This window comes from Rhopalosiphum padi, chromosome 2 (genome assembly GCF_020882245.1).
Source record: "Rhopalosiphum padi isolate XX-2018 chromosome 2, ASM2088224v1, whole genome shotgun sequence".
NCBI classification, from domain to species: domain Eukaryota; kingdom Metazoa; phylum Arthropoda; class Insecta; order Hemiptera; family Aphididae; genus Rhopalosiphum; species Rhopalosiphum padi.
This window is the reverse complement of record NC_083598.1, coordinates 68,297,783-68,324,016: the sequence shown is the minus strand read 5'-3', so window position 1 is coordinate 68,324,016 and position 26,234 is coordinate 68,297,783. Positions and strand designations below refer to the sequence as shown.

Here is a 26,234-nt window from a genome sequence, read left to right as displayed (position 1 = left end):
TAAAATTTATCGTTTATGTTATAAAATAAATATTCCACGAGTTTACATTATCATAACAATTAATTGCATAGTATACATAATGTATCATAAAGAATATACAGATGTAATTAACTAACTATGTAAGAACTTTTGTTTTATCTTTCTTTAAATAAAGATATTATATGGTTATATTGTCAATTATAAATGATACAAGAAAAAAATTAATATTTACAAGCAAAAATGTATTATAATTAAGTTAATTGATTACATTTGTCAGTTAAGTATTTTCGTTACATTCTGTACACAGACTATTATGGTATTATTATAATATTTGTATATAAAATATCAACAATCAATACACTTTCACATTCTATAGGTGATTATATGAAATTGTTATTTTTGTTTTGTTTCTCAAATATTTTTAATAACATTTTTAATCAACTGCGAATATTGTAAGATAGTACGGCGGGCACTTTTTCTTAGAACATAATGCATAGTTGTTGTCTACATAATATTAAACAACCCATACTATAATAATATATGCATCTGTATAATATAGGTTTAAACCAGGCTGCGCACATAAATATGACGTTATATACCGTTATAATACTGCAGTTTACTAGAATTATTATAGCATATTAAAATATCCTAAACTAATTTGAAACGAATATTATATAGTTGATGCGTCTCGTGTGCGAAACGCGATAACAAAACGTCTTGCAGTTAAATGTTCGCATAATTTTATCACAACTCAATGGCACATAGATAAAACTAGCTATTTGATATTCATTGAGTATCCTATCCAGTAAATCTAAAAAGTAAAATGAATAACTGCAACAGTAACGATTTTAAAAAAGTAAGAAAAACTATTCACCATTAAATAAATATGTTGCTTGAAAAGTCTTATCCAAAATACATTCAAAACAAAAATATAATACAACTTGTCAACCATAAACTATGGAGGGTGTATATAAATCATAACCGATCGAAAATATGATGTAATTTATCAAATTTAATTATTTAAATAATGACGAGGGTAAATAAATTACAATCAATATGATCAATACCTATTATACAGTTATTATAATATGTTTTAAAATTCAGTACAATGCGTCGTCAAAATTCTAAAATAAAAATATTTGTTTAATTGTATTATTGATTATAATCACTTAATATTTTTTAATAACCAATTGAAATTAGCATTTATTATAATTTTAATAAACTAAATGACATAAATAACTTACGTATAATCTAATATCTTATAATATCTTACTATATGTGCAATTTATGTAAAAACATTTAAACTCAATTCAGTAAAACAACTTATTTACATGTTTTACTTGCGATAGAAATGTGCATTTAATGTGTCTATAATGAATGACATAAAATTAGTGAGATTTTATATTATACATTGATTTAAACTGCTACTAAAACCAAATTCACGATTTTTAATAAAATATCGAAAGGTTACAATGGAATATTTTTTTTTTTATATACATTTTTTAGTAATACAATAGTTAGATACGTATAGATAATATTATATAACACTTTTTTTTATTAGTATTGTATATTTAAATGATCAAATCGTGTTGCAACTGTTTTTCAATTTTCTTTTTAGGTTAACTGAGATATTTTACAAGGAAAAAACAATATATTTATCAAGGTAAACAAACTTAAAAATTGAAATTATTTTTTAGACCTTCCTATTTTATTTTTTTTTTATTTTATCATCCAATAGAAATTATAGAATATTCACATACATAACTATTAACTGTCGACAAGTAAACTGTAGCGTTACTATAACTATAACGTTTTTATGTAGTCCACAACAAAGAAAATATTTATAGAATTAGTTTTAATTGTATTTTCTGTTCAATTATAGATTAAAGTTAAGATAAATAAGTTAGGTACTAAGTTACTCTTAAGTTATTCTTATTTGATTAGATATATAGAAGCAAGCTTAAACACAGAGAGAAAAATTAATTCTGATATTGCAGTGCATATACATAAATATAATGTACAAAACAAAAATATCATATTCTCAGCGACAGAGCTTTAGACAAAAGGTCGATGATAAATTATATTAAAACAAAAGAAAACATATACATATACTTATTAAAAACGTCTGAACACAAATTTACCGAATGACGATAATATCAGTGGACAGAATTTCATTATGTACATTGTACGGTTTTAATTTATTATAGGTATATACATCAACTGTATAAGCCATTGACACATAAATATTTATATAAAATGAATCTAAATCAAAACGAGAGTTCTAAAATTACAAAATGTTCAATTTTCATCCGATTCATGAAAAATGCGATTAAAACTTTCAAGCGCGCCGGACTAGACCAAGACAAAAAAAAACGATTTAATATCTTTGTATATAATAATAAGGCGTATTACATATACCAGTTAATTAAAACTATTGATGTTATCTAATTTCCTGGCGGCGTGTCGAAGCACGAAAACTTTGACTAGTTTCTCAAAAACATCCGTTTCGCGGACGATTGCCAACCAGACCAATTAGGAGATAAGAAACAAGTTTTTAAAAGCGTATTACGGTTAACGAACCATTCGGAACGAAATTACCTATCCGTGTAAACGGATCCGGCTGATCTGTTCCGCGAGCTCTCGGAGCGACGGCGCCGGGCGTGTTTTTTTTTTCGTTTTGCTGTGTATACATAGACGTAAAGGTATTAAATTAATATGTTACACTATGTTTATCCGACGCGACTATTTACATATTATACACTATTAAAGCAATATACCATTATATTATAACTCTCTCGGAACATCTGTTTTTATTTTTATATCCCATCGCTGTGTTAGACCGTTATATGTACATTGCGCTATATGATGCGCGCGTGGGCAATAGCGCTCGGTATATTTTAATTCGCCGCGCTGATAATAATAACATAAAAATTTATCATTTTTTAATATAAATAGTATATCTATTGCGCTCACACGCACAATATTTTATGCACTCGTCCGTGCAAGTATCCATTATAATGACTCCTTTGATGATTTTTAAACGCGCGTTCTGCATTAAAAGGTTATTTAGTCGTCGTAACTCTGTCCAAAAATTATTGAACTTCCGAGTAGGTGCATAAGCGCTTTATGAATCAGTACACGGTGCTTTTATTACGCATTCAATTTCATATTGTACAGTGCAGTGTAATATTATATATTAATTATATTCGCGGCGTATGAAGTATGATATGCAATGTATACTCTATGTACACGACCGGAATAATTATTATGGACTCTTTCGTTTTAGATACTGATCGATTTGACCGATCCAAGTTTCCACAAAGTAATTAAGTTTAATCATGTATAAACTTATAGTTTGCTGTTATAAGTTACGTTTCATGGACGTATATCATGTTATCACATTACAAACAACCATGTTGAAGTTTGTGTATAGTTCGTAAACTGTCCAAACAATTTTTATTACTCCCCATAATGACTGAAAATCTAATAATCGAAAATATCCCAAAAAGCAGTTTATGATATTATTTGCATTTAATAAATCCAAACAAATCAATAATAAATATACTTTATATTTATTGTTTGATTTGTTAAAATCAATATTGATTAGTTTTCAAGTAACCTAAATACGATATTATTTTTAATGAAAAATGTTGTTAATATAATAAAAAGTTATTATGTTCTAAAAAAAAAATAAACATTTTGAAAAGTAGGTACTTGAGCAAAATGTATTTGAGGATAATATTTCGCGGTTTGTGTTTAAATACACTGCAGTGATGAGGATGTAGTGAAACCGTTAAATACTTTATACTGTAGTACTGTATTAATAAAATATTATTTATATTTTATACGAATATATTTACAAATAATAAGACAATGTATAATAATATACTTATTATTATGCACATACAATCCATTGATACTATATTGATTTAATACAATATCAGTATATCACCTAATATATTTTTTATAATTTCCGTAAAATTGGCAGCGTTTATATCGTTTAAAATTAAAGTGACATTAAATGTGATGGTAATAATAATCAAGAAAACTGCGGTTAAAATTTAATTTAGCTTCTAGAACATAATATTTCATGACACAATATATATATATATATGTATATAACTTACATAATATACATTTTCTTTAATGTCACGCGGCGATCCTAAACATTCCCTAAACGTAATATATATAAACCCGACAGCTCTCGTGACGTATGAGCGGGTCTCGCGCGTTTTATATTCGTATACGTTGTGAAAAATGTTCACCGAACGTTCGAAAGTCATCCGTCCACCGCGACTCGAGGCATTTAATAAAATATTACTATTATATTTTTTACATTTTTCCGTTATCAAAACAATTGCACTGTAATGGCCGTGATAATTATTTTTTTCACAACAATAAGGAGACAATGGCCGAGGGAGGAATGACTAAATGGCATCATCGGAGGGCCGTTTTGGTGTATAATGTATATATATATATATATATATTATATAAAATGTATATCGTGTATAATAATATGTATGTATACAAAAAATAATAGTAATAAAAAATGTAAAAAAAAAAGTACAATCTCTGGGATGGGGTCGACCGTGGTTGACGACCAGCTATTTAACCGATGATTAATTATCCCTTTGTTGTCGACGGGTCGCAGTTTTACGTGACGCCGCCGCGCCGGTAATACCTGACGATCCCAAAGATATTCATATAACGTCGCGTCTTTTATAATATTATATTATATTATTATATAACACTCGCGCGAGCTCGTGTAGTATTATTATTACTATTATTACTATTATTATTATGATTCCTATTATAAATATTATATTATACGCGAACCGAGCGCTAACGCCTTTTAATGATTATTAATGGACGCTATTGTCTTTCAGTGTTCCGCACGCGCCCGCTGCCGAAGCATCAGTGGCAGCAGCAGCAGCAGCATCCCCTCACGACGCGACAGCTCTATAATATATACATATTATTATAATACCGTTTCTGGTACCTGTGAGGTCGGTCTGTCGGTCGTCGGTCGTTTGCGCGTGGATGACATTCGACGAATACTGATATATTATTATTATATTCCCGGCGCCGCGATCTCGCCGCCGTTTCCCAGTGCAACTATATTATACCCCTAAAGCTAAATTCCGTCACGATCGACAACCGCGCTATATATTCGCGCGTATAATAAATTGTATGTCTGTCGGGGACCGTCGTCCGTCACCCCAACAGTTCACTGAAACGGAAGTAAAAAGTAAAGATCGCTTTAATAACCTCGTTTTTTTCGTTTCGTTTTTTCCTTACAATATAGTAATAATGCAACGCCCACCGTCCGTATTATTATTATTAGTTTTATTATTTGATACGTGTCATCCGTCGACGTCGTATTCGAATGATTTTGAATCATTTCTTAAACAATATCGATAAGGGTAGTAATTTTTTTTTTTACAAATTTATTTATTTTTTATCAGCGTTGTAAAATTACAATCGTGTGTACCTATAAGTGATCATATTATAATATGCATCATCAACATACCAGAGTGCGTTTTGAAACCTGTTGAATGTTGAGTATGATCGAGTTCCAGTTTGAAATGTTGAAACAAGTTCATTAGAAAATACAAACAGAATTTACATAATATCGCATAATATAATGTAGGTACACGACGTACTTATTTATAATACAATATAGCCAATAAGTGTATGTATGATATTAATTGTACATCAAAATAATAATTTATTATTATTATTATTATTATATAATATATACATATATTTATTATGACGACACCCCGATGTACAACGAGTGAGTATGCCATTTCAATATGTCATGATTGTAATAAACGAACGTTTTAATTACTGATCGACAGCGTATAATTATTATTATCAAATATAAACGAAGACACAATAATTATTAAAATAATTAATGGTTATTATACACAATACATATAATAAATTGTATTTCATTGCATGTTAATTTATTATTAAGTATTAAACAGAGTACCTATCGTTCGTTGGACTCCCGAAAAAACATTGATAATGTAAAATGGACAGAAAAAGGTATGATAATACAATTAATAATATGGTCGGAACAACTACTCTGATACGATAAGTAAATAAAAAATAAACAAATGGCATTATTATGTTTAATGTTATTTTTATACTTCTGGCGAGGTCTTTCACGCAGTAATTTATAAATAATGGAAGCGCATTAACATTTTAATGAAATACTGAGAATTTTAGATCAAATAACATCGTAAAATATATATTATATGTATACTGTATACAAAATAACGGGAACGGAAAAAATAATACCAAATAGGTATATACCGGGAAAAATTGCGTCGGATGCCGATATTGGAGAAAAGAGGCTTTGGTCAATTTTTTTTCTACAATATTCTTTTTCATACGGTGTAGTGTGTGTGTGTGTGTGTTTATTATTGTTACAGCAAAATTAACATTCAGAGTAAACGGTGGTTGACGGAATTATTCATGTGCGGTGGACATTTTGCGGCTAATCCACACCAGGCTAATGGAACAAAATACAATTACACGGCGAACGCACGTCAATCGCTCGGACGTCGACGAAGTGGTGTTGTGTGTGTGTGTGTGTGTGTGTGTGTGTGAAAAAAGGTGGTCGGTGGTGTGGTACACACACGAAATTCGCAAATACGCCATCTCTTTTTTTTCCTTTTTCCTTTTTTTTTTTGTAATTAATTATTTTACGTTAACCAAACATCATTGAATAATAATCGAAAAACATCACGAATAACGTCGTTAATATTTTATCGCGAGAGGTTAAACGGGCGTATTGAAAATGAAACAGATTTTTTAATAACATCGCAAAGTAATACGCGCGTGTATGTCGTGCATAATTCAGTACGTATTGTCGTTGTACCGTGAGTTTGTCGTTTTTTTTTCGTTTGTCCCGTACGACCTACACAATCAATTAAAGACGTGTAATAGGAATTGCGTGTGTATTCCAACTGCAGCCTACGCGCGTATAATGATAAGACGCTGCGGAGTAAGCACGATAAAATATCAATCACGACTCGTGAGTGATCGTTCGTTTTATTAATCGTGCGGTTTTCGGCCGTGGGCGTGTGCGTTTTAAAACGTTTTGTTCCAGACGGGCGATTAAAACTTTGTTTAAAATAATATGAAAAAAACGCCGAAAACCCGAATTTAAACAACCCCGGCCGCGACGTGTGCAAACATTATATTATACGCGAAGGGGAGCGCATACAAAATCGCGCAGTGTAAAGAACACAATGTCGTCGTTACAAGGCCTATGACTAATAATATCCCGTGCCACCGACGATATACGCGTTGGGTTAGTAAACAGTAATAATTTAATAATAATAATAATATAATGATGATAATTAATCGTGCGCGCAGCGTGTCTCGCGCTGTATACGGATGTCGTATATATTATTACCTACGTTTAGTTATGAGCAACAATCGCCTTCAAAACCAAAAAAAAAATATCTCGTACAACACAATGTAGAACATTTGCTGCAATTAAATTAGATTTCGGAAGAGAGTGTACTCGCTTAAGACATCCGATCTGGTTTTCCTTTTATCTCGAAATAAAACACCATGTATATAATTAAATATATATATTGATTTGTTGTATTGCAGATTTAGAATATATATTCGAAATATTACTTGGGTGTCTGTAGGTGGTATACCACATATATATTATGATACCACACTCGATCGATACGTCGACAGTCACGTGATATTTAGTATGAAATACAAATAATAACTCATAGGTATAAGCTGTTTTCACGAGTTCTTCTATTTAATTCTGAATGTAAATTTAAAAGTGATTACAATACTATAATATTATATTCATGACTGATACAATTTTCCGAAAACCAATTGATTCATTATACACACTTCACCGAGTTTTTCAAATATTATTTATTACTAACTTATCAACTTTGAAGTTTTGTGAAATGATTTTCTTAAGGTATTTTTGTTTGGATGTGAAATTATTAATATAAAATATCAAAATATTTATGATTAATGTCAATTATATTATATAAAACAATTTACTTTGGTATTTTTCAAAAATATGCAAAAGACTATTAAAATGTAATTTCTATAGTTTTATTCTTATTTTTTCATTATAATTTTTTACAATTAAAAAAAGAAATCAACGCTAATAAGAATACTCGAACACAGGCACGACGCACACGTTGGTCAATGGATCACACCAAACTAAAAACGATTGTCTAACGATTTTTGCTATCCGTTATGTACGATTTAATATCAGTAAATTAATTTAATCTCGACCTCAATAGTACAATATTCAATAATATACGTTAAATACCTGACTAAAATAAATCATTAAAACATGCATTTATATGCCGTAACTCATGAAATATGCAAAAATATGCAAAATAAGATTTGGTATTCGAACTATCAATAAGTCAAAACAAATTTTGACCGAATTCATTTTATTATACTGTGTAACAAAAAAAAACCATGCAAATACATTAAATTCACAGCCTTGGTCATAACTTATGACTCATAAGTATTGTTTATTTCAATAAAATATTTTACAGCTTTTTTTATTTTAAAATATTTTGAATAAATAAATAAATAACAAATTACTATACGAATACAATAAGTTACATAAAATATACTCACACGTGTACTCGAAACAATAAATGTAAAAAGTAAATGTTTACCGCAAATAGAAGAAAATGTTAATTTTAATATAAGATGATTTAATTGATACTATCTATTTATATATCTATGCGACGATCTCTTTTAAAAGTAACTATAGTGTCTATAACATTTTTATCAAGCATTAAAAAAAAAAAATCACGATTGGACTCTACAAAAACCAGTGAATCGAGTGAAAACATTTCCTATAAAAAAGTTTCGAGCAGGAATTCGCACAATCATGGTGAAGATGTGAAATGTTTTATCACGACCGCCCGTTGAAAGTTTACGACCGTGAAAAACTTAAACAACGGATTTTTTCAATATACTGGAAAGCCAACGGCTAAATTATGATGCTAAACGAACCTTAAAGTAATTAAGTATTATAATATCGTTGTATTCAAACGCAATAGTTTTAATTTTCATAATTCTTATTACTTGGAATAAACCGTATAAAACGTACATACTGTGTATAGTATATAATATTACATAATATAAAAACATATCATGACTTCCATAAATACTATAAACGCGATCTAAATAACGTTCTCATAACTTTCTTATAATATCATGTATTACACATAGGATACGTAGTTATAATATATAGTAAATACATGCAGTTCAGGCAGGTATTCAAATATTTTCATACGAGTTTAAGTATTGACGATGGTTTACACCTAATACCTACGTTACAATAATATATAATTCGTTGTTACGACGATGATGATGGAGTACAGATATCACGATAACAGTGTAATTATATTATTATAATAGTATATTAACTGGTATATTATAATATATGCATATACTCACAGTCCACGCTGACTTTTATCCGTTTGCTGACCGACGGAGGCACAGAATTTGTGGCGATGCATAGGTAGGCGCCCATGTCTAGTCGACTGATCCGATGCAGTTCCAAAGTGGGTTCCTCCCATTCGCTCACTTAAATACATAAAACACATTTTATAATAAATACGACGACCGATAAACAAATGAAAACAAAACCGCGGTCTCGGCGTAATAAAGCAACCAATAATAATAATAATTATCGTACTGCAAAACTTATTTCGCGGACGAGGCAGTTATAGCAAAAACGCGGGCGAGTCGACCGATAGGGGATTGTGTGTGTGTGTGTGTGTGTGTGTGTGTGTGTGTGTGTGTGTGTGTGGAGTTAAACTGTGTATATTATTTATAGATAACGTTGTCGCGACAAATCTTGTACACGCGCGAGTACTATTACTTATATATAAATGTCGCAGGATGGATATATAGGTGTATAGGTATAGAGGTGATGGCGACGGCGGCGGTGGGTTTACGCGTGAGCCGAACTTTTGCCGGCCCGCGCGTTTGAAAAGTTTTCGGATTCCTTTGTGTACAACAGGACCGCTGTATATATACACTGTCAATGATTCATTGCTACCAATAAGGATTGTCGCTATTAAAATGTCCTACCACACCACCCCGGATCCGTCCGCGTGTTATTATTGTTGTTCCAATTAAATGGGGCCCGGGAAGCGAATAAGACTGCAAATATTCCGCCTTGTAGTCCCGATCGGCAGCCCTCCCCGCAAAAACATTATTATTATTATACGTATATATATATATATATATATATATATACATAATACAACCTGCAGGAGAGCGATAATTATTGTTGTTAACGTTTAATATTTCCATTTGTTTCCGTAGGTATTGTGAGCTCGTGGGTGACGATGAGCGGGGTGATGTGGTGGGGTGAGGGGGGATGAACGCGGATGAAGACGTGCGCCTAAAACTTTTGACCGCCGCCGATGGGACTATACCCCCACAGTGACTAGTAGTGCCATTGTCGAATGTATATATAATAGTATGTTTAAGAATAGACATTCTGTAGTTTTTTTATACATATTTTATGCTGTACAGGTAAACGTAATAACATTTTGTTCGTATAGTGAGCGAATGTAAATTCAATAGTTCTAAGATTAAATCTGCAGATGGCCAGTGTGGACATTTTATAAGAATCCTTACCGTTCAAGGTTTTGTTGATGTTGATTTGCAAACCGTCGTCGCGTTTCCATTTGATATCTGGTTTCGGATAACCATCTACGTGACACGTCAACGACACGTTTGCTCCTTCTCGAACTATTGCGTCTGAACTACTCAGCGAGTCGGAAATCGATGGTGGTACTATTAATAAAAATAATAACACAATTATTAAAATATTGTAAACAACCATGTGCTAAATTATAATTTTATCAACAATTTTTTTGTTTTACAAAAAAATACCAATATAGTAACGTTACGATAGGTAATAATAATAATTATTATTACTGGTAGGTATAAAACGGCGGCGAATACAATTGGGATATTTGGGGTTTCTCTAAAAACTTTTTTTTTAAAGTTATTAAACAATGTATTTTTAGAAATAGCTTGAAAATATTACAATATTATTGTTCATATTATTTATAAAAAAAACAAAAGTGTAATTATTCCTTTATAAATTATAATTGTATATACACGCAGTGGCAATATACGAATTTAATACAACTATATGCTCTATGTCTATATAATATAGTATAATAAAATTATATTTAAGATAATATGAACAATAAATCTAATAACTGATTTTACAATTACTTCTTAAGCAGAGTCCACACAATGAAAGTTAAACGCGATTATCGGTATCATTACCGTTAACTATTATCATGACAGTTATTATATGCCTATAATATACGTATATAACTGAGTAAAAATTAGCGTAAATATACATTTGAATTTGAATGGTTTGAGTCTCACCTAAAATTATTTTTTGTACATTAATATTTGATATTTTTATACCTATGAATATGAAGCAATATTCAGTCAACTAACTGTTCTTTGTTCATATTTCACCTTATCCTAGTTTTTAATCTTTGTTTAAAAATACGAAACAATACTTATTAATGTAATTCTTATGTATGACATGATCCATAAAGATGCTATAAGTTAATTAATTATTATAATGATTAAGCTTATTAAAACATTTTTAATCCAAAACATAAGATCAAATCAAAGATAATAAATAACTTGTGGTTACATTACAAATAATCCAACATAAGATATATTTATTAACTATCTTTGATTTTATCTTATGTTGGATTATTTGTAATGTAACTACAATTTCCAATATCAATTTGGTCGAATTAATAATATAGATATTTAATACTATGATTGTTATATTACTGGCACCAGTGGCACCTGTAAATAATTCCCAACTCTCAAGATTATTTCCAAGATGTATTTATAAAATTTACAAATTTGATGTATATAAACTTATGCCTTGACTACACATTGCAATTTTTATCAAATTGATCTCTACATTTTTTATTCGAGATAAAGGTCTGGCAACATAATATTGTGTTGTTAGCAATACAAAAAATAATTGAAAAGATCATAGATGAAAATAAAATGTGGTCAAACAGTATTCAACAAAACGAACTGGACACACTTTTTACCCAGAAAAAAATTCGCAAGTACAAAGTTAGGTAATTTAACGCTGACTAATAAGTTATAAACAAATTTGTTGGATATATTTCATACGTGTTTTTTATGATTGTGCAACTAACTTCGAGACAACGATTCTCATCTTGTCAAATTTGATAAGTGATATAAGTAAAAAGTGTGTAATTGTTGACGTCAAAAAATGAAAATAAACATTTCACTTAAAAACATTCTTGATGTCCCTATTGTCCTCCCACAAAACCAATTACATAATGTAGGTTTCATTGACATGTATTAAATTCAAATTATATAGTTCAGTGTAATCCGTACCTAAAACCCTAATTTATGAATATTCAATTTGCTCTGGAACAAACAGAGCTCAAATACTTTGTTTGACAATAATATTATGTATTTTGGGCAAACCATCATAGTATATATATAAAAAATTACTCTTGTATAAGCAGCACATGTAATTAACTTTTGATTACAGTATGTACAATCACAAATGATTAAAAGTAAAACAAATCCAATTATATTTTTAAAAACGATGAATGTATATATTATAATATGATATTTTCTGTTTTATAATTAATTGTGTATAGTGAATATGTATATTATCATTATTATATAATACATATTTTATAACTCAACTTCGTCCGTGAAAGAATGAATAAATATAAAATACGGCGCTACATTGGCGTACTCCCGTTCACGGGCGAATCAGCGTCAATATACTACCTTCTTTGTGATTTAATTCGACCAAAATGGACAATTCGCATGTGACGGATTAAATACCTATCCCGCTTGGTATATTTTTGAACGAGGTTTAAACAAGTGTCGCGACCTATAAGAATTGAAAAACGAATCTATATGCACTCTTACCGAGTGTCAAGAATTATGTATGCTAAATTTGATGCCAATTATTTCAATATTTTAAAATTCTATAAAACCAGTACAGACATCATTGGCTTATACATAATATTGTGTATAGATAGAGTATATTATATAATACAATATTATGTTAACATACATATCGCATCATCGTAAATTGTTCACAATATTCACTACAATAACTATAACCACTACCATAAAGCTACCTATATATTATTACGGATAGTCTACATCCTGAAGCTAGTACAAATTTAATAAAATGTATACAGAATTAGTGTTTACCACAATGTGAAAAACTGTATACACGTGATAATAACAAAGTCACACATTATATTATATAATAAGCCTTTTAGCTATTCAATTAAAAAGGTTTCCTTTTTTTTTTTTTTTTGGTTAACGCATTTTAAGCAATTTAATAAACGCGCGCATCTCATGTCCTTTATGAAAACATTATTGTGAACTGTATCATAAAAATTATTTAATTCGAAAAATTAGTGATGTTTTAATTTAATTTACTCTAAACTCCGAATAAGGTCTCGCTCAGCATTGTTAGTGGCTGTGTACAATATGTATATACGCGTTATAGTGATCAACAAATTTCCTTTCGACACGTTGAAAAAATAGTACACTTTAAATGTCACATATAATGAAATTAAAAATTAAATTAATGCGAAAAAAAAACTATGTTTATTTAATCGGTACCGAATAAAAATGCATTGACTATCGGTAATTTGTGGAAAGTCACTGGTTCAAAAAAAAAAAATTAGTATTAATTATTATAAGATAGATACAGATTTCTTCTGTTGAATAAGTTTTTTTTCTATAATAATAGCGAGTGCGCTGATATTACTACGCTGCAGCAGTACACCGCGCACGGGCAGGTGGTACTCGTAAATATTATATATATTATAGAGCTAGTATTGAGACAAAATATGTCGTTAGGAAAATAATTAATATTACATATCGGCAGTGTAAGCACCGTTGGCAATAAAGATTAGCGATGTGTCATATATATTCTCTTTCTTTTCCCCCCTTTCCAAAGGTCAGAAACCGTATAGAGAGACGTGTGCACGGCATTCCGATAAGACGTGTGTATACACACACATACCCCTACACACAAACATATATACACACACACACACCAACACACACCTATACACATATATGCCAGATGGCGAGAAGTAGCTTAGGGGGCAGCGGCAGTGACGGCGTCGGCGACGGCGGTTACCTCTCTCCACATACACTGCCGGCCTTAATGCAAAACGTGCCTCACTTACTAATCTATTTTTTATTCCCCCTTTATCGTTCTTTATTACTGGCCTCTGGACTTTTACACGTCGACCGCCGACCTACGCTGCTCCTTTCCTCTAAATGTGTATGAAATAAAATGAAAAAAAGGCCAAAAAATCGTTTCGTAATATAGCCGTGTTTTGATATCTTGTATGTGTTTTCCCACGGCCAAAATCTACCGAAGAGCTTTGCGAGAAAAATATTATGTGCGAGAGAGAGATAGAATGACAGTGAGGGCAGAGAGAGGAGAAGAAAAGCACTATAATAGTCTCGGACACAGATGAACTGCGTAATGGTCAAAAATCGTATTACTTTTACCTCGGAGTTTTCTTTTGACGACAACAGTCTTTTGAAAATTTGGGAAATCACAAAATGTACATGAAATGTATCTAGACATACGCAATAATGTTGTACAAGACTAAACTTTTATTAAATTATATATTTTTTCTGACTTTTACAATACTTTCTCTTGTTTTTCTCTAATAGTTTTAATTTTTACAAAATAAAATTTTCGTCAAAATACGGGAGAGTAAAAAAATATATGTATATTCATATTTAATTTTTGACTGTGTTTTGGCCACGGAGGTTAGACAATTTAAGATACATAGATTAATATACTAGTTATAAATAGGTACTATTACTATAAGTAATAGAGACGAATCGATATCAAATTTAAGAAAATAACGAAATTATAATTTATCAAGCATACCATTAATCTTAAATTGAAGCTGTACTTTCACTCTAAAAATGAATACCTATGTAATAAATATAATGCATGATTTCAATATTAGAAAACCGATATTATATATATTTTTTTTTCCAAAACTTAAATAAAAAAATACTATTGAAGTTCATCGATATAATTGTTTTTTTTTTTTTTTTAATATTGTATTTTTTACCAGTTATATCCGTTTATCTTTGTTTTATTTATGTATAATAATAATTATGCCTAATTCAAGTATACTCGTTTATTTTATTCATCAATAATGTATAATGTAAGCAATTTTATTTTTATTTTGAAAAACAAAGATCACAACCACAGGTTTTCTTCTGAGCATATATAATATAATAACAGGATGAACATATATGGTTATAAATACACCATCGGAGCATAACAAGTGCCCTCCCCAAACTCGACATTTGAATGATAATGACGCATTTTCCTGTTTGAGTGTCCTTTATTTTTATTTGTTGTATATAATATTATGAAAGTGTAGACGATAACGAACAGACGGTATCTGTAGTCTGAAGGGTCCATTCGGAATGACGAGACTTATTGAAATGTTGTTCGTACCCGATGTACTTCCCTGTTTGTAAAGAATTTCGTTCAATATTCATTCGACCAACCGATGCGTAAGAAATCATGAAAAATATCTATAAGTCCTACATTGAATCGGAAGTGGATTTTATCCAGTGCTCTATAGAGCATACATCTGAAGATCATTCGTATAATAATCAAAATAACGATGAAATATTAATCATTATATTATAAGTAATTTGTAATACTTATTTATTGTATCCAAAACTATAAATTTAATAATCGTCGATAATTCAAAAACACAAGGATATAAAAAATAATAAAAATATGAAACAAAGATATGATATGCCATATGCAATACAAATAATGATGTGTTAGTCACATTTTATAATAATACTTAAACCAATTCAATCTGTTGGGTAAATAATAATAACTGAAAGAGTCATAAAAATTACAGATTTATGAAGTTGAAAAGGTTTAATCCAAAAATATAACCTAACTATGCCTAGTTTCGTTTATACATACTCGATGTCATACTATAGTTAATTATTAACAATACTAAATCGTAAATGAATTTACCTTGGAGTGCCGCCACTGGACAACTTCTCCACTCTCGACTCTCACTTCCTGATTCCTTCCCTCAAATTTCTAATATGTATTGTATATTCATATAGATTTTAAATGTTGATATTTTAAATAATATTTAAAAAAAATTATTAATAATATTAATTGATAATGTTATTATGTGATAATAATATTAATGTTTACTAGTCATTAAAAAATATTATTAATATTATTTAATACCTACAATAAATTATTTTCACTAAAAATATAATAATAGAAATGTGATTAAGAAAATTAAAACAAAAATGAAATCTGTATATTAAGTGCTTAATAATTAAATTGTTTTAGTAAGAAAATCTAAGAATCATACTTTGATAATAATTAATAATATTTTTACCCACCAACATGCTCAACAAAATAAAATATAAACGCAATCTCATCCAATGAAACATTCGATCATGGACAAGAATGAAACAATATAGATTTCCTTGAGCTCGCGAGAAGTATATACTATATATTATATAGAACAAAGATACCTAAGATACTAATATTAACATAATTTTAATTTTTTATTGTATTATGTATTATAATTTAAAAATGTTAATAATTATCTAAAACTTAAAACTATTGTAAGCTAATTAACACCGTATTATTTTAAAGCCTTATTATACTACCAAAAAAACATAATAATATTTGCTACAACCGTATTACAATTATTATGATAAAATAATTTACTAATTAATTTTGTGGTATAATATAATAATAATAATAATAATAATCCAATTTTCTATTAATTCATACATAAATATATTTATATAAAATATTTTATGTAGCAGTACCTATTTTAATTTAAAACATGGTGACTAATAGAAGCATTGGTCGGATAAAAAAATAACATATGCAAAACAAGAATACATTTTAACACTAGGTATAAAATTATGTAACGAACAATCGTATTTACCTACACTATAATTAGGATTTGGATATGTAAATGTGCGTATAATGCGATATGCCTCAAACCATAACGGTACGAGACAATATTTACTTAGAAACAATTACTACATTTCTTTGTTATAATAACTTCAAAGTGTATAATATCGCGACTGGTGATGTACAAATGAACTATAATATATGCAAACCAAATTATCCATTTAGTAAACATTCTTTATTTACTTTACTTCCTAAAAACTCCTTACTTTACGCATAAAACTCACCAAAGACTACATATTTATATTTATAATATAAAAACGGCTCTACAAATTCCTATAACAAGGTTTTTTTTTATATAAGCTCTTACTGCCAGCTTAAAAACTATTCAGCTTACTATATATTTTAATCTAAACATTAGTGAGTTCATTATTTAAAATTAACAAACTTTAATTGCGTTTGATAATATAAAAATATACTATTGGTTACTTCGCTACAGCGTAATTCGTTTTAATATTTTTTTTATGAATAATGCTAAAAATATCAATCAACAATGTTATTTTATAAATAATGTTTTCGAAAATCATTCACATTAAATAATTTGTGTAGCTTAACACCGAATTCAAAATAATATTGCATGATTATTAACCAAATTTTGGTAGTAAATATTATAATATTGTTAATTTTATTTTATAGATTTTTAAATTAATTTTACAGATTTAGTATTAAAATTGTATGTATTACTTTTATTTTATTCACTTTTAGCTCATTTACCGTGTTAGAACGTAATAATTTTCAAACTGCTTTAAAACGAAACGTAACACCGTTATTACTGTAAGACATTCCACTGAGTTATTATCATCATTCATCGGTTTTTAAATTATTATATAATTCGTTCAGACCGTAAACAAATCAGCGAAATTAAAGAGAAATTCATCACAACTATTATAGTTGTAGGGTTTAATGATTAATTAAATAATCAATAATAAATTAAATGATTATTTTTAAACAATTATAATACTATTTATATTTTCTTATTGAATTGCTCTGAATATTAAAACTCTAACAATATAGATGAAACATTCATTTTTCTAGAATTTTACTTTTTATAAACGTGCAAAGATTTTATGAAATAAATATTAAAACTTTTAAAACTTTTATATCCATCTTTTAATTTTTATTATTATTATTTTTTTTTTATCAGATAAAAACTTCAAGTTACGAATCACATCTTGAAGAGACAAATTAATCGAACTCAATAAACTTTTAGGATTTCTATGTTTATAATGCCAATTCATTTTTCAATTTTTTTATATATCACGTAATGCAAAATAAAAATTATTTCATGATTCAGATTTATATTTGAATCTTATTATTATAATACTCGTAATAATAATATACTGACATATTTTATAATACAGCGCCTACTATCATCAATGTAGGTACACAGATATTTCTGTAAAATATTATACTATTATTTTTATATTTTTATAATATTGAATTCTAAAATAACATTATTTTACGACCACAAAGACTTTTTAATTAATGTGACATTTTGTCAAGCCTTAGAAAAAAAATCCAAAATTAAGTTGCCAGTGGTATACATTTTAGATGTATCGTTATAGTGGATATTATTATTATAGATGGAAACCCATGATGAAAACGCAGACCAGTGTGGTTATATATTTATTATTACATTGGCCACCACGGAAAATAACGGAGGTTTTATTCATATTATAATTGCATTTTTATTATATATCGCGTGGAAACCTTCGTTATGCAGAAATATTACATTTTGCATAAAATATGTCTTTCAGTATACGTTACGGGGTGCATCAAAAGTTTTGTATTAAGTTTCCATATATTTAGAAAATCAAATATTAATTAGCATGATGCGGCTTTATCACTCGTATTGAAAATCTATATTATATTGGAAGTAGATATGATACCGTAATATAATTTATATTATATAATTTTAAATTAAAATATTACTCTCGAAAATATTCGAAACGCGTGTCGATCGTCGTCGTAATTGTTAACGTCGTATTATATTAAGGGTATAAAATATAATTTAGAAGCAAAAAAATAAAAAGTAAACAAGCAAAACAAAAAATTGTTTGATTTCGTGTTCAATATATGCGCATATGCGCTTTCCATATTGAAATAATTTATATACATACATAATATATGTATATATATATATATATATATACATACGTAAAGGTATAATGTATAACTATACCTATCTTTGAATTCCGTTACTATCGTCCACCTTACTGTATTCCATTATCACAGACCACGAACCAGAGACGTACAAGTGCACTTATACGACACACTGGCCGGAAAATCTAAGTGTCTCTCGAGAAATGTGACTTTTGTCTCCCCTTATCGGTAATGTAATATACTGACCGGGTCGGTTTGTATTTTTACCTTTACTCCGGATACCGGGATAACGATACCCAATTTATTTATGAATCGCATCAAAGGGCTTTTGGTACATCATACGCGTGCACACACACCCACGCACGTAACACATAACACACATTCCTTTTAAAAGCCGTTCCATGTATAGCGTACATGTCATGAGGTCTAAAAAATATTTGCCAATAATATTCGTTACACTAAGCTACCATAGGAAAAGAGCTCTGGATTAATAATGATATTTCAGATAAATACGTTACCGACTGGTCACTTTTATGGGTTAAAAGAAAAACATAAAATAAATGCATTTTGCGTAATAATGGTGAACGCAAATGTGCACTATAAATAATATAGTCTAATATTCTATGAATACCTACTGTATAACAATTTTCAGCAGTGGTCAAAAATCTACATACTTATTTTTTGACTCACGATCCATTTCAGTTATTACTTATTTATTTTAGGCGGTCCATGTTTCAAACAAAAAATAGATAGTTGAACAAAAAATATTGTTTTATGTTTGTAAAATGGATTATTTTTTAATTAATTTAATGCTTTTATCATTACGTATCAATATATTATATTTTTAGTATTGAATTAAATACATTCTTAATAAAATACATATGAGTTTAATGTTGTCTAAGTGTTTATAGAATTTAAAACTGATCTTAAGGTTTTAAGCTTACCGTATAAGTATAGTCCACCCACCACATAATTATATGTTTATTAATTATCTATGAACTATTTTATTTTACTATTCAAATTTAAATCGTCATCCAAACGTCATAAGATACCCACTTAAAGTTATATTTGGAAATTAATTGACAAATCGATGCACTCTGTTTGTTAAACGTCCCAGCATCCGTGTTCCTACTCATTTTAGACATCGAGATTTTATTATCTTCCCGTTTAGACGGACCAATTCTTGCATAAAATGCTTCCCTGGCCATAATGATGGTAATAACCAGCAACAACCCATAATAATTTTCATAATTCGTATTCAGGAATACTTAATAAACATAATTTTTAATGTAATCATAAGACTATTATATCATGTGTTTAGGTTTATAAACAATATATATATATATATATATATTATGTGCATAATATTTTTAAATGCATATTTCTGTTATTAAAAGCCATCTAGAGTTAATTTTATTATTTAATATTTATATATTACTATTTCTAGACATCAGATTACGATATTTTAGTAAATATAATTCTTAAAATTTGTGCGTGCTTTTTTATAAAATTCTGGAAAGGTATAACAGTAGAAAAATTATCATTGTTAATTACAATGGTTTTTTAGTTTTCTGAATCGTTATTAAATTTAATTATACTAAGACGCGACTCTTTAATTTAAATAAAATATTAAGTTATAAATTAAATTAAAATTATTTTTAGTTTTTAAATAATTTATAAGATCACGAAACTTAAAAAGGAGGAAAGTAAGTAACCACTTTGTTGTACAGTAGGTGTTGAGTGTACCTCATCATTGTGGAAGTCACGGTAATGTATGTATTAAATATGAATTCAAGGATAAATCATTACACACGACAAACGGTTCAGAGCGAAAACAATAATATGTCAGCCTATATTACTATATTATATTTTGATATATTTTTATTGCTATTAAAGTAATTTATTTTACTACGAGTAATACGGTAAAGTTGAAATGTTTAAATTCATTTTCCACGAAAACATTGTATTTTAAAATAACATAGTATGTTTAAAATATAGTAATTTTTGTACGTTAAAAGTTTCAAGTATATACCTTGTACTTTTGAATTACAACAAAAAAATAAGAAAATCATTATTTTTCAAGTGAATATCAAATTTTGTCAAAATATAGTAATATTATAATATTTGGAAAACTTTATCATGTACAGAAAATGCTAATATAAACATATGGTAAAAATTTCATATTTTATGGTTATTCGTTTTTTAAGTTACACAAAAAAAAAAACAAAATTGATTTTGTCAAATACTGGTTTTGTGTAAAAATTCTGTTTTCCATCATTTTTCCCCTAGGTTTTTTTAACTAAGAAATTTTGCTTTTAAACCTTTAAACTCTAAAGTACTAAATAAAATGATCTACTAGAAATTACCATCACTTTTATAAATTTAAGTATTTTTACTGTCCGGAAATGTAATAACAAAAAAATACACATTGTTGTAGAATCGACATCTTCATCGTTTAGAAAGAGAAACGAGTTATAAAATATATTTCGTTGAAGTTAGATTATATTATATTGCTTTCAAGAACTGATTTGACACATACTTTAACCGTACTATATATTTTAATTTTAAAATCTATAATATAGTATATTAGTATTCAGTACCGAGTAAAATTTTTATTTTTATTCAATAATTATGTATAAAGTATAATATAAGTTAATAGCGAATTATAAACTCTTAACAGAACAAAAAACGAGCTATTGCTTTTTCAATAAAATGTTTTATTTTATATTTATAGTTATTGCTGATAATACAAAAATTTTATATGAAATAGAGTTTAATTCGTAAGTCGTAACCCATTAACATTAATGTCTTTTAATTTTAAAGCATTGACAAATATGCGCATAGTGCCATAGTGCATACATATAAGATGATTTTAAGTTATATTTTTATGTTCAATGCATGATTAAATCTGCCTATAAGCTTATGAGTATAAGCTCGTTATATTATTATATTTTTAAAATATGTGTTAGAAGCTTAAATATATAAAATTCATGATGATAACTAATTCGTGTCACATATTATATTGATGTGGATTACATTCACGTCCCGTAGAACAGGGAGATACTGAATAAATGATTATACTTATTACGCGTATATACATTTTTAATGTAATTTATAGAATGTATAAATACTTTGAATAAGTTATAATAATATTAACAATAATTTATCGATCGAAGAAACAAAAACTAACTATCAACCAATGTTTTTTATGATGTAAGTAAATAATTAAATTAAAATATAAACGTTGTAGGAATTCCTTCAATACACAGTGACATTTGAAAATATACATTAATCATTAAAATTTAATTATGATTTTCTTAATTAGAGATACATTTCAGTTGTCCACAATGATTTGTGACACAGACGTTCTATCGTGCCGTCTAGTAGTTATATAATCACACCTAACCCCTTTGACGGACATTTTACTTCGTTAAGGTTTTCCGGTTAAAATATTTTTAACCACATCCATTATACCAACTTCAAATAATAACGTTATGTTATCAATAGGGTTACAGACTTATAGGAATTTTCATGTTTTTTTATGTTCATTAGAGCATTAGCTTAGAGAAAATTATGTGTGGAAAACGGGAAGTTTTATTTAAAAATCAGTAATCATAGACACATTTTTCAAAATTCACAAATTGTTTTGTAATAAAAAATGCATACAATTTTCAATATACAACCCACCTAAAGTTTTAAAATATAATACACGATTCTATATAAATTTAGTATACGATACTTTTTTAAAAAAACTGGACTGCATTTCTATAAAAAATTTTTATAAGTGTTTAAAGTTTAAATTTCGAGGAAATTTAGATATTCATGCATAATAAATAACAATTTCTCGCATGAAACAAATTTAGTTTTTTTTTATTATAACTCAAAAAAGGATTAATTTTAAAAACTTGAAACATTCCATTGCTACTTAAATTATCATTGTCGATACTCAATAGAATTAGGATCACTTCAAAATATTTAGATTAAATTTAAACTATAAATTATCAAAGTTTCTGTTCAAAATGTTATTAAGATTCGGTCATAAAATTTGAAAATTGAATGAAAAATCCCATATACTTAAGTTATTTTTATAACCATAATAATGTGTTTGAGATAATAAGCCTACCTTGTAGTAAAAGTTTCAAATTTCAAGTTCAAATTTTAACAAAGTTCACAAAAATTTACGAATTATTTTAAAATTTATAATAAAATTAATAATATTTATAAATATTATTTGTGAGGACTTGTAAAATTTACGTTTACTTAAGTATAAATAATTATATTTTTATGATATTAAATTAATTTTAAACTATTACATTTAACCATACATTTATAACACGAAACAGTTTAAACCGTTCTACAATTAATAGGACTTGCGAAGGCGGTAGGTATTGATTCAAAATTTAATAAAACTAGTCAATAATATAATATGATATATAATATTAAATACTATTAAAATAATTATTAATATAATAAATGTCATAAATAGTTTATTTCAAAATGTAAATTTTTTTTATTTTTTTTAAGTTTTGCTTGAAAAACTATTCTATTATATGATGTCACTTGAACGAAAATGCTTTAACAAATAAAATAGTAAATAATTGGTAACTAGTATAAATTATAATATTATGAAGAATTAATAGTTTGAATTTTTAACATTTAATATGTTAATCTGTGCATCGCATTGGTTTTGTTTAAATATGTATATTATATTCGTTGGTATATATTTCAATTACGATTACAAGTAAACACAATATTATTATATTACCTATATTAGTGATACCTTTACTATTCAATAGAATAATAAAATTACGATTTCAAAAATAAAGTCTTATTATTTTACAGTTCACTCTGATATGGAAATCAAATTACTAATAAACTTCGTTTTAGCAATCAAAACAAATTTCCATTTAAAAGATACGCGGTGAACCTCTATTAAATATACAATATTTTACGCCGTATCGATCCCAAAAACGGATATAACAATTTAACCGCTGCACAGCGTGCAGTTATTTATTTGGATCGGATTGTTAGTTTTTGTAACGTTGCGATATTAAACGGCTCAGATCGTTGATAAAGTTTTAAATGTCCACAAACGACCGTACCAACAATACATCACGACGACGCGAATAAATAATTCGACATCCACTCGGAACGGTCATTGCGCGGTTAGTACTGCGGCGTAGGTGTATCTACCGCGTCCGATAAATCGTCCACCGTGTCATTTTACTGCGTATAATAACAGTAGTCGAGACGAACGTCAAAAACGACGTTTGCCAATCAATCGCAGTCGTGACGCCCGCGAACCGCATATTGGTATAATGTTATATACGCGATGGTGTGGTGCCTATCGTGTTATTATTGCGTATGTCGTGCCGAATCGAACTCGCGGCCGGAATAAATCGGCGGCAACCGTTTACACGTCACTCGTCCGGAAAGACTCGCGATTTCACGATTTGTGGCGGCGCGCACCGGCGTCGCGGGTAAAAATAAAAAAAATAAAAAAACCACCACACACGTGCGCGCGCCATAATACGTCATTATAATGTATATTTATTGCCGGTGCGCGTGTGTAGTGTACGGAGGAGATGTATAAATGAGCAATGGATCGGACCGAAAACGATCGCGGCGAGAGGAGGCGGCGGCGGCGGTTCCCAGGTGGTACCCTATACGGTTGTCAACGCGAGCCAAAATGATATATCACGCGGACGGTGACAAGCAATCAATTCAAAGTTATAGAATTCCGTCGCCTCCCCCCCACACGTGCGCCAGTCTTTTTCGCCGCCTGCCCCGCAGGAACGCCGCCGTCACATCTTCGCCGCTCCCCGTCCCCGGCGGCGCTTCGCCACCCCCCCCCCCCCCCCCAACACCGAATCGTATCGCCGTGCCGCGGACTACCGGCGGGGGCGACAGTCGGTGGCGGCCGAAAGCGAATTATGAATTAATAGGCGCACGGGGGATTTACAAGTTTAAACGGAACTTTTATATATATATTACGTCATATATATAATGTTATACGCCGTACACCGAAAACAATATAATATATCAACGCCAATTAAGGGGTAGGGGGGGTGGCGCGCGCGGCGGGGCGGTGAGTTATTTATGGGACAACGTGACCGACGGTCTTTATTTTCGGTCACGAACGGGGCCCACATAATTATACCCGTGACCGGTGACGGTGTCGTATACATTTGTTCCGGTTTTTCGTCCGCCGACAACAATGATAATAACAATAATATCATCGGCATAGACAATAATAATATTATTATTGTTTTACCTATTACGTATATTGTTTTTTACGCTCGCAAAACGCTGACCGACTGACTGTCCACGTGGTTCGTATATGTATTATGTATATAAGCTCGCGGAGTATATCGCACACGTCGTAATCGTTATATGTATACATGCGCGAGCTGCGAGGAATGTGACACATATTATTGATGATTTTACTATGATAACTATCATAATAATTCGTGTTAACGATCGGTATATTTTTCTAATGAAGTATTTTTTTAAGCTTTATTTTTATTTATTATTTACGAGGGGTTCCCGTGTACCGCGAATTAAAAAAAAAAATCAACGACAATATCTATAACAACGTTATATAATATTATAAATACAACGTAGTATAGTGTTTATACTTTTATAGTTTACATTATTATTTTGTCATAGATCGTCGTGTATGACAACTGGCAATATTATGATAATGATGAGCGGTGCAGGTATTTGCACAATGCATACCAATATACCTATCACAGGATAATAGTAGAGCAAAAATTGCAAACCAAAATTAACTGAAGTGGACTATAATTTATACCTCAAACAGTTAGATTTTCTATTTTTTTTTTATCATTTTTATGACGCTAAAGTTTTAAGGGTCGTTTTTGTAACGATAAAATAAATGTATTTAACTGTGGTTTCTTATACGCCTTTAAGCTACGTTTTAATCATGTTAATTGATTAAGTTTGTTAGCGCCATATCTATTATAATACTCATTTGCACTGCTCTCCGTGTTTAAAGGACAAATTAATGATATTA

General features: G+C 29.1%; 1 protein-coding gene across 2 annotated transcripts in view; it reads right to left on the bottom strand.

Moving 5' to 3' along the window:
- LOC132921563 (neurotrimin-like) overlaps nt 1-26,234 on the bottom strand; it is an 85,963-nt gene that overhangs the window by 25,231 nt on the left and 34,498 nt on the right. For both annotated transcript variants that reach the window (XM_060984643.1, XM_060984644.1), the window contains exons 4-5: nt 10,654-10,812; nt 9,460-9,588 (exon numbers count right to left, since the gene is read on the bottom strand). In XM_060984643.1, the coding sequence (XP_060840626.1) occupies nt 9,460-9,588; nt 10,654-10,812 (288 nt within the window). The remainder of the gene's footprint in view (nt 1-9,459; nt 9,589-10,653; nt 10,813-26,234) is intronic.